At 39.3% G+C, this 15,621-nt stretch overlaps 1 protein-coding gene across 6 annotated transcripts in view; it reads right to left on the reverse strand.

Annotated features, from left to right (window-relative positions):
• The window catches only part of PATJ (PATJ crumbs cell polarity complex component), a 161,067-nt gene that overhangs the window by 39,068 nt on the left and 106,378 nt on the right, over positions 1-15,621 (reverse strand). For all 6 annotated transcript variants that reach the window (XM_075155627.1, XM_075155628.1, XM_075155626.1 and 3 more), the window contains 3 exons: positions 13,821-13,912; positions 4,736-4,808; positions 1,236-1,328 (listed from right to left, as the gene is read on the reverse strand). In XM_075155627.1, the coding sequence (XP_075011728.1) occupies positions 1,236-1,328; positions 4,736-4,808; positions 13,821-13,912 (258 nt within the window). The remainder of the gene's footprint in view (positions 1-1,235; positions 1,329-4,735; positions 4,809-13,820; positions 13,913-15,621) is intronic.

The raw sequence follows: 15,621 nt of genomic DNA on the forward strand, positions 1-15,621 counted from the left end.
TTATCCACTTCAGTCTTTGAGCAATTTTTTATATTACCTTTTAATCCCTCATAAGTTTCTTGCCAAGCTGAGCAAGAACAGCAATAAAACCAGGTGAATTACACCTGTAAATACATACAATAAAACTCTGATTCATTTATATTCCAGCGCATCAAAGGAGGATTTTGCACAAGGCTACCAAATACAAATAATCCAACGTTTTTGTAATCCATTAGGAACACAAACCAAACCATTTTACATTGGCAGCTAATTCTGATGCTTGAATAGCACATAACACTTCCTAACTCTTGGAGTTCATAGGCTTATTAACTAAATACTTACTAGCTACAGAACATTATGTATATTCAATTCATATTTGCAAAACCCAGGACACTCTTTGCAAAAGACACGATGGAGCAGGAAGAAGAAAAAAAAAATCCAGAAATGTCAGGTTTCCTTAGTTGAGGACAGCACACACAAACTGTGCACGCACAGCAAGTCTCAGCCGACGCACTCCTTGAAAAAGGAGTAGGCTGTTGGACAAAAAGACTGTCTCAGCAAATTTTATGTACCTCTAGGTTAGTCACTCTTCAGCACGTTTAGTAGTTTTCCATTTTAAGCTTTTAACATAGAGTCCAAAAAAAGAGATTAGAGCTGCACCCTGAAGGACTTTCAGATTTCTGCTAATGCACAATCCTGACATATTAAACAACAAAAAACCCCATCTGTATCAATGAGAAGTTCAGTATTTATTACAGTGCACACTGACAGTACCACATTAAACCAGAAGTTATGGGCTTGATGTAGAAATTACTGAGAGTAACTCTATAGCTATGTTATTCAGGAGGCAAGACTAGATTATGATAGTAGACATTTTGGCCTTAGAATTTATGAAGCTATGAATATAAATAAGAATATGATTTACAGACCACACTTTTTTCTGAAGTTTGTCACACATGGACGGCAAGAGTGGAAACTCAATTCCCTCACTGAGAAAGAACTCAAGAGAGGGCCAAAATGCTACATAAAAACTCTTATCTCAATATTTTAACAAATTATACTGACTGCTTAGTTCATGAAAACAGTCTATATATGTAAAGCTAAGAGCTTGATTCTGCTCTTACATGTACTGGATATTATTTGATGACAGTGTGCTGTAATACTCCAACACAAAGGTGGAGAGAAAACAAACCAAGCCAATAAGCCTCCATTTTCTAAGCTCTAATCATCATTAAATATCACTTTAAGTGACTTACAGCTTTGTTAGATTCCTCATCAGTCAAGCTCTTCATGACAACTTCCAAACTCTGGTCTTCTTCGCTGCTTGCAGGTTCAGTGCCACCATGATCCTGGTAAAAAGGATTGATAACAGTTTTTAAACAGAGCTATGATCCCCCATAACAGCTAAAGAAAAAAATTAGACAATTTTACCTTTTCTTTTGTTTTTCTAAACAAGTAGCAGCATGAAAAAGTAAAAAGATTCACAATTAAAGCATCCTAATGTCAGGAGACAAATAAGCGATACAAGTTTTGAAAGACAGACCTTGGTCTCTACTTAGCCGGCCCGAAGTACCACGAGGTAGTCCAATACTAGCATGTAGGTACAGATCTGGGTCAACTTTCAAGGCCAGACTAATCCCTATCAACTGTGAAAACTGCTGAGTTTGTGTTAAGAGGCCTTCTCCAGACTTTGGGAGGGAGGGAGAGTCTCACGCATGCTCAGCACGTTAAAGGAAGCCCAGTTTCCTTCATACAGTCTGAACAGGTCGGTAGCAGCAGGACTGAGTGCTCCACCCTGGAGGAATCGGTAAAGCCAAAGCTCTTCTGGTTGGAGCACATGGCCACCAAGCTCAGCAGGCTTAAGCCAGCACCGGAGCACAATCCTCAACTTGAAGTGCAAACGTAGCCTCAGCATTCAGGTAGTTCTGCATTACTGTGAGAATACTGCAAACGACATTCACTGACAACTATTGGAGAACCTGCAGATGAAGGGAATGGCCCAAAAGGCATAAGTATTTTCACGAAGATGTGCTCCAGAACTTTCTCCTGCATGAAGTTTTTCTCTTTCTGTAGAGGATTCCCAACAAAAATGGCCCTTGAAATATAAAACAGCACCATACTCGGCAGAAAAGCTTGTCTGATCAGGATTTTCTATTTTTTTCTCTAGATAATAACTAGCATATATTTAAGCATATGCTTGCAATAAAAAATTATTTCCTTCCCATACTGACAATTAAAGTTGAGATAGATAGGAAATGGCATCTTTTCAGGAAAAACGTTAAGTTAGAATTTAAGGTTTAGATTATCACTAATTTGGTTACATCTAAAATTTAACGTGTTAATTCTCCTTCCCTTTTTTAAACCAACCAGGTCCTGAATCTTAAAAGATTTTTGATCTATTATTTTGATTTACTTTATTTTAAAATAGTTTCAATACACTTAAGCCTTTGATCCAAATTTGGAGCTGTTCTCTCTTGCAAAGCAAAATGGACTATGTGCAACAAATCAAATTTCAAGATCTTCAGTCCTACAAGTAAAATTATTTCTGAATTTTCATTAGACATTTTAATTTAAGTGCACAATGAGAATTACGCAAATGTCTTGACTGCCACTTGAGCAGGTAAAGTACCTCTGCATTCGTACAAAGGCTCACTTTGTTCAGTATTGCAAAAAAATATTTCATTCTGTAGCTTTCTGATGAATGACACTTTTTAAAAACATATTTTACAGTAATTAATATTTAATATACTTTGCTTCCAGTGGCTTGCCCACAGTATTACACCACAACATAGTCTTATCCTGTCCTGCAACTCCATGCAATGAAGCAAGACCCTGTTTTAAGGCATATTTACTGTTTATCACTTCCTATATTAAAATACCTTAATGAAGATAAAGAGATAAGATGACGAAAATTAACACAATAGTACATGGTAACTATGGCACCCCGATATTCTGGTACACTAGCCAGGCTATTTAATGTGGTCTGATAAGTTTCATGTACAGTGTATGTAGCACATGATATTAAATATTTATTTGGTATTTCAAAGATATTTGAAGATACAGTTTCAAGATATAATGCACAGTCAGTTTTGTTTTGCTTTATTTAGAGACAGGAACAGCTGACAAAGCAAAGCAATGTAAATTTCTATACAACAACAGTATCTTTTGGTTACATTTACTTTATATAATAAAAAGATACTAGCTAGAAGTAAAAACCTGCATTTACTTATATAACAGACACAACGTAAATAGTAAGAGCTTGCCATTAATGCATGAATCTCAACCCACAAGCATCTACCTCTGAAGGCAAACATCGCACATGAGGCTGAGCACTTTGGTTTCCACATGCTGGTAAAGTGTAATTACAGTCATTTGACCACAGCACAGAATTTGCCTAAACAAAGCTTTGTGGTTCATCCTGAAGACATAAATATTAAACAAAGCTGGGAAGCAAATGCAGGTATTAAAGAGTCAACAAAAATAAAATGAACTTGGGCTCTGTAAATTGTAGAGTAATTTGCAATTCACCAGCTGCACCTGGGACATGCTGCTTTTATGGAGGAGAGAACGAAAAGCCAAAGCACTGTTCACAAATGACTCAGATCCAAACAAAAACTAAGCAGCTCTTGCACTGTACACGCTACGCCTGTATGGAAGTAGCCATCAGTGGTAATATAATCTGGAAAGCAATAGCAAGCGTGCGAACAGGAGATTCATCCAGCGTTACCTAGCGCTGTGGGATCACAGTAATGCTTATTGAAATACCAGGAGTTCAATGCACATGAATCTATCAATTCAAGGCAAGACCAAACCCCAATTGAATTATAAAACATCTTTTGCTTTATTAGCTCAAATAGAAATAGAATTAAAAAGCAACAGCAAGGCTAACCATGTACTTTATCTAGAAAATTTAGTTACACCATGTTGAGATGTCAAAATGATAACAACGTGGTGACACTGCAGGGATTCATGGTGCACAAGAGAGCGATCAGTCTACACTGGGGCTGAGATAGCAACTATAATTAAGAAAAACATTGGTAAGATTATCACACAAAGGAAGTTTTTGCATTGGAAGATTGAACGCTACGATGTGTACACTGTGTACTAGAGCTCGCTGCTCAAACAGCCCTCGTCTGCTCCTCCAGGAAGAAAAGGAGCAGGAATGAGAGAGTCCGATGCTGGGGCACAGGACAAAGTGGTGGACCAGGGCTCTCACTTAGGCTGGGATTGTCTCAAGGGACTCCTGTAATGCAAACCACGTACACAGTGACCTCTTTTACCACACCTAGTTGCTGGTCATCCCTACTTCGTTTTTAGAGATGATGATGGGAGGGTATTCTGGGGGAAAAGGAACTTAGAAGGTGGGAGCTTCCCCCTGAAAAATGCTCATTTCTCTCCTGTAGGAGGGCATCCACGTTCCAGGCAAAAGATCCTCACCACAACTACCCTAACCAGCTGAAAAAGGAACAGGATAGGAGATGGCAAGGTTTTCATTTGGAGACTTTTCTTCCTCCTGTACAGCAATAACTGGTTTAATACCTGTCGTTAATGCCGTGCCAGCCCTTTCAGTAACCATGAGATCAATAAAAAAAGAGACAGGGGAAAATATGCCTCTTAAGTCAAGTTCCTACCCAATGCATTTTATGATTCAGGGTTTAATTAGACAAGGTGCTCGAATTTATAATGAACTGCTAATTGTGATTAATCTATCTAATTTAGCAATCCCTAATTAAAAAAAACAACCCACAAACCTTACCTCAATAGAAAAGTGGGAGCTGGAAGGTAATGGGAAAGGAGTAACAGCCATCTGATTGACTGCATCTTCACTTCTGTAAAACACACAAAACAGCAACGTAATACACACTAAACCATAACGGTCAAACTTTTCTTTTGAGTTGGTTTTGCCCATGAAGAAAATACTCTTAGTAGCATAAAAGGTAGCTGTTTCTTACCAGAAGAACTTTTACAAAATGTAGGGAGAAAAACCCAACAGATGAACATTGATTCCCCCTATACATAAAGTGCATTCTTTTTCGAAGATGCTTATTATGTATGGTATCTTTTCCTCTGTCCTCTTTAAAATGCATTCCTAAGTCAACATCTGATTACTTTGTTACTTTCAAAAGCCTTTTTTTTTATTAAATAGCATTCTGCCTTGCTAATGGTTTTCCTCAACTGCCATTTAAAATTATTTGGCTTATGGAATTATCTCTGCGGTTTTTTTGGCCTCTGTAAAATCTAACCAAGTAAAATAAGATTTCAGCGATTTTGTTTAAGGCAAATCTGAGGCATATTAAAAAACGGGATGAACAGAAGCCAGGAACATGATGCAAACCCCATTTTGCTCAAGATTCAGTACTACCACAGAGCCTCCGCTCGCCAAAACAAGAGAGAGGAGGAATCAGTAACACTGCTGCTTTGCAGATACAGAACTTGAGATGAAAGAAAATGACTTCTCATGCAGTGGGTCTTCTGGGTTTGATTTGTGGTTTTATCTACCTTCCAGGTCACCGTAACACAAGCGCAATTTTTTCCTCTTTAATTTCTGGAATAAAATATTAGACTAGTGTGTGTTTAAAAACATTTTATAGAAGTGCCTGGAAGAAAAAAGTCTCATTTTACTCCTCAAGAGTTAAACACGTGAAGCTAGTATGTTATGATCACTGAGAGACGACACTGCTCTCAGCAGAGCAGCGTATGGGAAATTCAGTCACAGGCACTTGAAATGATAAATCCTGCAGGCAAAGGTTGGTGAATTCATTTACTTATCTTCAACCAAACAGCCATACAATTCAAAGGAATTGGTTCTGTGCTGCTCATTTTTGCACCCGCTCCCAGCCTCTCCTCTTGGCCCTGCTCAAAGCCTTGCACGAGTCAGAAACCACGCTAACATCAGAACCAGAGTGGCCCATGATGCAGAAACGTGTGTGCACAGGGCCAAGACAGAAATCTGAGGAATGCACAGAATCAAGCCCATGAATTTCATAAGCTTTTCACAATTTCCAAGTGCATTTTACCCCGTAAGGCACATTAGGCAATGACATTTTTCCTCCTCTTATCTTCATGAGACATCGATCTAATTATGTTACTTTTCTAACCTATAAGAATAGATCCACAAATGTAAGGTGTCCAAGAGTCCCAGCAATTTTTACTTGACTGTAGAGATTTTTCTGACAATAGTTTATACGAAGCACAAACAGCATGAAAACTAACGACACTTCTGTAGCTTACAATGCATGCTGCATACCTTGCAATTAGGAGCAAACTTGAAAATAACAAGGTACATACAAACTTTTGTAAGAAATATCATTCTAAAAATTGCTATACAGAAGCTTCATGATCTGCATCATAAAGAGGGGTGTAATTAATTTTACAAATTAGTTTCTACTTCATATACACACACAAAATATTTTTTTTTCCAATCACTGGGCAAACATTTTTATGCAGTTTTAAATGGATGGTCATTTTTATTTCAAGCAATAAAAAAACACCTACAGTAATTCCCCGGAAAAAAAATGCGAAAAATAAAAAACCCAAGGTTACAAAGTGTCACAACTTCTAATCTCCCCCTGCTAGAACTCGTACATATTTAAATACTTTAATGCTGCTTCAAAGGCGAATGCTTCAAAGCAGAATCAAAGTGGGAACATATTTTAAAGTGACTGATCTAATAATAAATTGCTCTTTCTGCTCTCCACTTCCATAAGTGTCCTCAATGAATTTATTTACAACTAAAAGGAGCAATCATTTTCTTTTGATGCTGGAGCAGACAGCTTAGAAGTCTGAACATCATATTCAAATTTCAGTGACTGCAAATGAGCATTCAATGTATTTGCCAATAGTCGCTACATAACCACCTCTGAGAAAACTGTTCTCAGTGCTCAATACTGCTTGAGGTTAAGATGTCTAAACCCTTCACAGTCAAGACAGCTTCATACTCACAGGGTCAAAGCAACATACAATGCAATTTATACCGAAGGGAGGCTCAGACGCTCCCCCTCCATTGCATGAAATGAAAAACATCCACCGCTCTTGTTCCAGCTCTCATACCAGTTTGTATAAGATGCTGGGACGGCAGCCCACCTCCTCGCTGAGCTCGTGCACCAGAGAGCTGTTCATATTTCATCAGTTCCTTATAAACTGAATAGGGAAGGAATTCATCACTCCTCTCACAAATACTTTTATTGCTTCTAACCTCTCAGGATGCGTTTCTGAGCGAAAATGGCCATTAGATCTGCTTGGAGGTTAGAGTGCCTATTGCTTGCACCAACATCACTAACTATAGCTCGATACTGAAGAAACGAGGCTTCCCTCACCGCAAAGGATCACAGGAAGCAGGATCAAAGTCATATGTAAGTGGCAAAGACCCTTTAAACTTTAGAAAAGCTCATACCCTTCCAGATTTATTTGATTAGATTGCCATACTTGACTACATTTTACTTCCTTTCTAACCTAAATAGGACCCCTGGACATTCCCCATCCTTTCTCACTGACCAAAAAGAACTGCTGATGTTTTGTTCCATCTAACAACTGCACCTCTGATGTCAGGGGAGATGTGCAGCTTAAGCAAAGACAAATACAATGATTATTGACTAATAATTAACTATCATAAACACTTGGCACAAAAAAAGCCTAAGAGAGCAGTATGCACATATAAATCTAAAGGGATTACTCATACCCATACGCTGCAGAAAGTAAGCCTGAAGGGAAGTTAAAGTTGTGTGCTGTAAGGCTTCAGCTAAGCTGCCCTGCAACGCTGTGCTGCACTTATCAGAAAGCTGTCTCTAGCAGTTTGGAGGAATGTCACACACAGCTGGAATGGTCTATGAAGCGTTCAGAAAGTTATCTTTCTAAAGACAATAACCAGAAGTCACAGCCTCAGCCAAATTCAGGGTTTTTTTTTCATTTGCTCATCCACCTCAGACTTGTAATTCTTGAATTCAGGTTCCTTTGAGGACATCTTCTGTTTTCTGTTTTACTTACTCTTACGTCTCTCAGGTTTGTGATGGTATAATCTCACTGTCATGCAATGCTAAGAAAATACTTGTTGAACATGCTGAATGAGATACATTACCTGTCTAAAGCAGAGCATCTTGTCTAAGATAATGTCCAAACTTCTTCTATGATCAGTGCAAAATCAAGACAAATCCCAAACCAGACCCACTCAGAAGGGCAATTCATCCCAGCACCTAAATGACCTAATTTAGGACAGGATGAACTGAACTGCTCTTTGGAGGTTCCTGACAACTGTTCGCTCATCACAGAAGTCCAGATGACCTCTAAATGTCTAAACTAAGGGAGATGAACCTCCTGCCAAACTATCTGCAACTACACACATCATCAACACCAAAAGATCATTTGACAACAGCTTTGTAAGGGGTTGCGGATGCTTTTTGGGAATACAGAGTACATCAAGAATCAGGAGAAAAACCCAACAGCTTGTATGCAGTTGGAACAGATCTTGGAGAGCAAGTGAATGAACGTTTGCCCAGTAACCCTTAGGACTCCCACTGGTTGTGACACCAGGGCATAAAGCCCTGCAGATTATTGAAAACCTATACTGCCCTCATCCTATTAAAAAAAAGAAAAATCAGGTCAGGATCTCATATTTTCTCATCTTTGTTCTCCTTTGGAACATTCCTTTGGAAAAGAGGAGCTGCAGGAAAATTGCACGCTGAAAAGGCACACTGGATTTTTCCTTCAGCTGTGTCAAGGCAAGACCTTTGTATTGTGCATCTTCTTGAAAAATCTCTCCTACTAACAGCAAGAACAGTCTTGTTCTCCATTTCCCCTCCATCCACTCCTAACTATGGGAGAGCCAAATGCTTACAGATATTTTAAATGAACAAGTAATGTTCATACAAACTGGAGCTTAGGTCATCAAAGGTTTGAAAGAGCCCAAATTACTTAACTTCCTCAACCGTGCACTTGTTCCCACATGTGTATGACAGCAAGGAGGAAACAGCTCTGAAGAAAACAGGAAAAGTTCAAACTTGCACACACAGTGTCTGGCAAGAGCTTATGTTTAAAGCTTTCCCACATGAAAAAACCTAAACAATCAAAGCAAGTAAAAACAGAGTTTATACTATTAAAATATGACCAATTATGTAAGTTAAAGCAAAAATAATTTCTAAAGCATGACAGTATTTTAAACTCTGGCATACAACATACAATATTACTTACAGAGGCTCTAAAAGAAGAGCAAAGACTCAGTGACAAAGTCACAGCACTGCAGAGTGTTAAACAGCACCAAGAACTGGCCAACCCAGCCACTGCCTTCGCTTTACCAGTCCTCAGAGTATAAGGATATCTCTCTGTTGTGTGTCACCATAAATAACAAGAGATTAGTCTTTACAATTACACCTAGAAACGGAAGGAGGGGTTAGGTGACAGAGATTTGTGGGCTTCACTGAGAAGCTACAATCCCATCACCAGAAAGCAATGATAACGGAACGAATGACTGCAGTGTGGACGACTCCGGACAGCTAACAGATTGTATTTAAATAAGCAAAATCCCACCATACTTTATTCTTAAAGCATTTCTCATGTTTCATCACAGCACAAGACAATTTTCTTTTAAGGAATAAAGGTATACCAAAGAATGAATCACAGAACTGAACACAATGGGTTTGAAATCAGTGGCATTCACTTTGATTCAAGCATTCAAACTGTATTTGATCTGCTTATTATACCAACACTGAAGCACCAAAACAGATTAAAGGCAGTTAATTGAGCATGGAAAAAACATTGAATTTGCTGAATCATAAAATTCTCACTGTAAAAGAGCATTCTGATATAAACTGGATTTCCTACTACAGATGTAAAATCTAATTATATTGTTTTATTATGCACCTTAAAAGGATGGACTTACAATGCATGAACAAAAACCACAGTGGATACAAAACCCATTCTATTTTGGGAACTAGGGCACAGAGACTCCTACAAGAAACAAATCCCTTTCTCAGGTTACTACCTGGCTAATTCCTGTTGTTGGAGACTCAGATCAAAAATTTCAAAAGACAGCTAAGACCTTCACATGCCCTATTGCCACTGACTTCCGCTAGCGCTTCCAAAGCAAGACTCCTTTATATGCCTTGGAAAGTTGCAGTCAAATAATTATTGATTTCTGATATCCAGAAATCAAAAAGACAAGCTGTATTTCATACAGTAGCTTGGAAGTTAATGCAGCAGCTGTAAGACTTTGAGGTCAGATCAAATGCGACTGGACACTCATCAACGGAAGCGCTCGGACCGAGCCATTTCATCTCAGAAAAATCTTGCCGTGCTTGGGCAATTGGTTTGTTTGTTTGTTAAACTGGGTGAGCAGGTTAAATGCCTTCAAATTTGTTATTGTAGAAGGCTACAAAGCACAAGATGCACTGAATCTAAAAAAAAAAAAGAGAGAGTAAAGTGACACTATAACTGCAAATCTTTTAGATGCTATTACAGGCTCAGGTAATTAATGAGACCACTGGGAAACAGTGCTGTGTTAAGACCTATATTTTGGAATCTGGCCAAAATCAACTGTTTTATATAATCATCGTCAACTTAATTGAGGAAAAGATGCTTATAAACCAGAGCGAGAAGCCTTCAAATATAAGGGGATGTCTACGATTCTCACAGCACTTACTGCACTATGTCTCATCAGCAAAAATTGCAGGAAAGGGTGGGAACGCAATTGTAACACTACCTGCGTATAAAAAAAAAAAGTGTGAACAGATTTTTATAGTGCAGACGGTAAGTTAGGATTTTAGTAAAAAGTCAAAAAGGCTGAGCACACCTTCTATTCTTTATTTTTTCCTAGAAAAAAATAAATGTGTGTGCAACAAAATCCAAGTTATTTAATGACAGTTCATACAGTTCTCACAGAAAGGTTTTTCTGTGCCCAGCAATTTCTGAGCTTCTTTCGTAATTGATTAAAGAGTTTATGGAAACATCCCCCTGCCCTGCACATGAACCAAAACACCAGAAATAGGAAAACCGTGATGCTATTTCCTGCTTCAAAGCGAAAAGCAGTATGCTTATCACCGAGCATCCTTCATCTGGGGAAAATAAGGCCTCAGGATATCAAAGAGGGCACTTTTTAGTAATAGTCCAAGAGTCCCACCAGTTTTGCTTTTATGTCCCAGGTCAGCTCAGTCAGGCATGCAGGAACTTTTTAGGCTGCAGAATGATGTGTTTCTGGAAAACTATAGCCTACTCAGGCCTTTCACTGGTGAGATTAGAATATTAATATCTTCATGCACATGAAGACCAAACCCATTTCTCCCCCAACTCCTGCAGTAGACATTATTTTGCCACAGTGAGCTGTGGTCTCTTCTTACTGTGTGCTCCAAGATGTGTTTTGGCTACGTTATGCTATGGGCCTTCTACCTTTAAAAGAAGTTGCACGGCTAACAGCGCTCAGGAGGAGGAAAGTAGTATTTCTGTTGCAACTGGCTCCTCCCCATTTTCAAAGCATAACAAATGTCACGGTATCCTGCTCTTTCCACATCATTAGAGCCCAGAGGAACACATCTGAAATCAGCCAAGCAGCAAACCTACCAGGAGAGCTGAGTCTGCTACACTCAGCGCTTTGTTCTCAGCTGGAAAAGCTATTGCACGTGCACGTACAAGAGACGGATGGAGATTCAAGGTGCCTGTTGCTGCTCTTCTTTACTACAGCTGGCACCACAATGCATTAAGTAGTGGCATTTCAATACCTCCGTTTTATATTATAATTTTGAAATAAGTTGATAAAGCAAGCAAAAACTTTTCCTACCAAACTGCACCACAGACACAGTCTGTGCCAGCGCAGTCTTTTGGTTCATGTTTTCAGTCAATCACATCCACTGGTTTTGTAGTCTAAGGTATAGGAACTGGAAGCACCAAGACAGAATGGGCTCATGGAATATTTTTTGCGTGAGAGAAGAAAATTATTCTTGTTTCTCCTTAAAATTCACCTTTAAGAAAGAGCCTGATTTGGCTTTGCTAAAATTTTGAAACACCCCTCTTACTATGAGAAGTTGACCATATATCAAAAAAAAGGCAACATTAGTTTTTTCTCTGCGTTAGAGCCAGTTGTATTACTAACAACATTCTCTCAGTGGGAGAATTTCTTTTCATTGCTGTTCGAATGGCTGCTCAGGTCAAGCGAACTGACCCGTCAGTTGTCAGCATATTCTAACGCAAGGCCGAGAGCAGTGACAAGATGTGTGCTCTTGGGAAGTGTGAAGACATAAGTTTACAACCTCAGTAGCAGCATTTAAAAATGGAAACTTTTTTTTTTAAAGGTCTAGAGACAAGATTTATCCAATGGTATTTCCAATATCTACTAATTATGATCATTAAGACAACTTTTTGCCTTGAAATCCACTTTTACACAGAGAATCTGAAAAGGGGAATTATGGCTAGAACTTACATGGCCTTTATGTCTTAAACATGATACAAAATATGCACCAAGGATTTCCAGTCCTTGGGCAACTCGAGCTAACACACACCCTTTGTTGCAGCTCTGTGGAGCGAAGTGCTCTGCAGCCAGCGCAGTGCTCGGTGCAGCAGGGCAGGTTGCAAGAAGCCCATGCTTTCCGTGCTGCCCAACAGCACTAAACCCAGCCCTGGGTTTTGGTTTCCTGACTTGTGGTTCTGCCTCTGAAGCTTCTAACCAGACACATTTTCCACATGCAATTAAGTAATGGTGAGTGAGTTGTTGTACATGACGTTTAATTTTCAATAGCTGGGGAAAGTAACACAGGAGCTGCAGGCAAGATCATTAATCTCCTCCAGATCTTCTGCGCTGCCAAGTATAGTAACTCATTCTTCACTGCACTAATGCTGCTCTTCCATCATTTCTGTGTATGCTGTACCAGACAGAGCCATGCGAGTAAATGTACGCATTTATATGCATTCACCCACAGATTATTACATTGTTCACAGGTAAGCTGTGTATGAGCGAAGAATATAAAACAATATCAAGTATGATGTATATGTTGATGATAAGACCACACTATAAAATGCCATGGGGATAAATGCCCAACAAAAGTCACAGCTGGAATGGATGCATTTATGAAATTCCGATATATTAAAGCATATATGAGTTCCGGGAAAGAGGCAGCTTCTTCCCAAACCTCCCGCCCAGGGTCATAAGAGTAACACTTCCTGAATTAAAGAGTGAATGCATGGAGGTGTCCTTAACTCACACGCAAAGAGGAAAAATTTTCATGCTTGGAGTAAAAGAAAAGATGCCCACATGTAATTCATATGTAGATGAAAGGTTATTTTAGCATATTCCCTCCTACAGAAGCCATCCCAGTGTTCAAAGTCAGGTTCTCCGCCTGTACAGATAAGCCTAAGCTCAGCTTTTAAATCCTTTTTTGACGCCCATACAAAGCTATCCTTCACACACTCACCCAGCCCATGCTCCATGCACTCCATCCACACTTGCTTGCTCCCTCACAGCAGCTCTCTCTCCAGCCCCAACCCCCTGCACCGTTGTCACTCCCTTCCGGCAGTCTGGGCAAAGCAAGCTGCCCACCCCACCTTTGTGCTGGCAGAACCAACCTAAAGCTCTTTAGGAAGTTCTAGGGGAAGAAACTGTTATCAGGGTGCTCTCAAACACAAGAGGGACAGCGCAAGTCTTCAGCAGACACTCCTAAAATAGGCATTCAATTACATTAGATCTTATTTTTTATATTATTAAGGAGAACTCTTCAATAGTACTGAGATAAATAGTCAAGGAAAAGGTTTATTTCACTTCAAAGAGAACTGAGCGAGTTCAGCATTTTCAAAACAGGCTAAATATGTAAATATGTAATGTAATAGGCTAAAGTGCAAACAAATGTTTTGATGAGAACTGTTCTTACCGTATGAAAACTAGCTTGACCTTTGATGAGGCAGTCTTAATGATTGCAGAAGCATTCTGATGACTTCTTCCATACAATATCTGATTGTTTATCTGTTAAAAGAAAATGAAGATTTTCATGTAAGTGGAGAAGTATGCATTGTTTTAATTTATACCATCAAGACTTCCAAATTTACTGTGGGATAAAGAGATAAGACTCAAAGAAAATGCGGTCCGCAAAATATAAACCGCATAACTTTTGAGGTTCTTACAGACAGGAGTACCCATGGTGCACTGACAGATATACCTGTCTGTACAGTGTTGCAGAGACAGAAATAGCAGAGCTGAGGCACTAAGAGCCTCTTTCAGGCACATCTGTGCTGCAGAAAGACGTCATAGGATAAGCACGTAGGAGGAGACGGGCACTGCTCAGCTTGGCCTTGGACTGCCCAAGGCTGTTGCCCCTTCCCTCAGCCAACTACTGGAGGAGGATGGGGGGTAGTCTGTAACTCAGCAACAACACTTTAACCATTTCTCATCACCTGCTTATCTTTCCTTTCGAAAGGATAAATCCTAATTTGATTTTAAGAACATCCTCCTTCTCATACCGATTCCATAATGGACCACAGAATTGCAGCCTTAGAACAGATTTTAAAATATTACGTTTTCAACATCTTAGACTCCAATTTATCAAAGAAAAAATACTGTATTAACAGCAAAACATTCCAAGTTTTATTCTAGACCAATATAAACCAGGAACCAATGCAGAGCTAATTTAGTCTTATTAGCAAGCCACAAATGAGAGAAATCTTTTACTCTTTTTCACAGATCCATAGAACGGATTTTAAGTATTGTTCCCAAATTTTTTGAATACAACTTGATCTGAGAAGAATCATATAGATATGACAACAGCACAGATTTTGAGACAGACACTCCTATACCTTACCTACAGGCAACTGCCAGTTTAGGAAAACTTGCTGTTAAGATTGTGCTGACTCCTCAGTTCCACTGAAGGAAACAGAACTGATAGCCATGGAGACAAAGGACAATTTAAGGACATGCCATATCACTTTTGCTGTGATGCATTGAACACCTAAGCACAGAAACAGACACCAAGTACCACTTTGGACACTTTTGCTGCATGCAAGCAAATGCTGCAGTTTTCAGAGGAAAATAGCTTGGCTTTAATACAGTACGTGCTTCAGGACTTTTCTTTCTGTAGGAACTAGAAGTCTTTTCCCAGTTTGAGGAAAATAAGACGCTTATTGTCTCCCAGTGCCATGCTCAGCGAGTGGGACTTCAACACGGACAACAGCATCTCTGAGATGAATATAGTAGTTACTTCCAAGCCAACTAAAAGCATACTCAGTATCATACCACAAAAATAACCTGCAGTGTAAAAATGGAATATTTAAAGCATTTCTTTCATTTCACAGGCAGGGCTTGTGTTTAACACCTTGCTCCACCTCAGCCTGCCTGCAATGCCCTGAGTTTCTTGGGCTTCAGCTCCCCTTTGTTAATGCCCCCCACCTCGGAGGTACCCTAACAGGGTGCTTGCCTTTCAGCTCAGGCATCGCACAAACTACCATGATGAAGATCATATGCAGAACATATGGTAGATATGAATACTACAATAAATTCAAAGAAAGTAAAAGCTGAGCTGAGTATGATGGGAAAATAAAGACTATATCAAGGAGATTAACAAAACCCTCGAGCAGTCTCTTAGTTGTACCCTGATGATTTTCAGATTTAAAACTAAGCTGAAACCAACACTCAGCAAGGTGGTGAAGGAAAGCATCCTCCCCTGACAGCAGGGAGCGGGA

The sequence above is a fragment of the Calonectris borealis genome, chromosome 8, assembly GCF_964195595.1.
Source record: "Calonectris borealis chromosome 8, bCalBor7.hap1.2, whole genome shotgun sequence".
Classification (NCBI taxonomy): domain Eukaryota; kingdom Metazoa; phylum Chordata; class Aves; order Procellariiformes; family Procellariidae; genus Calonectris; species Calonectris borealis.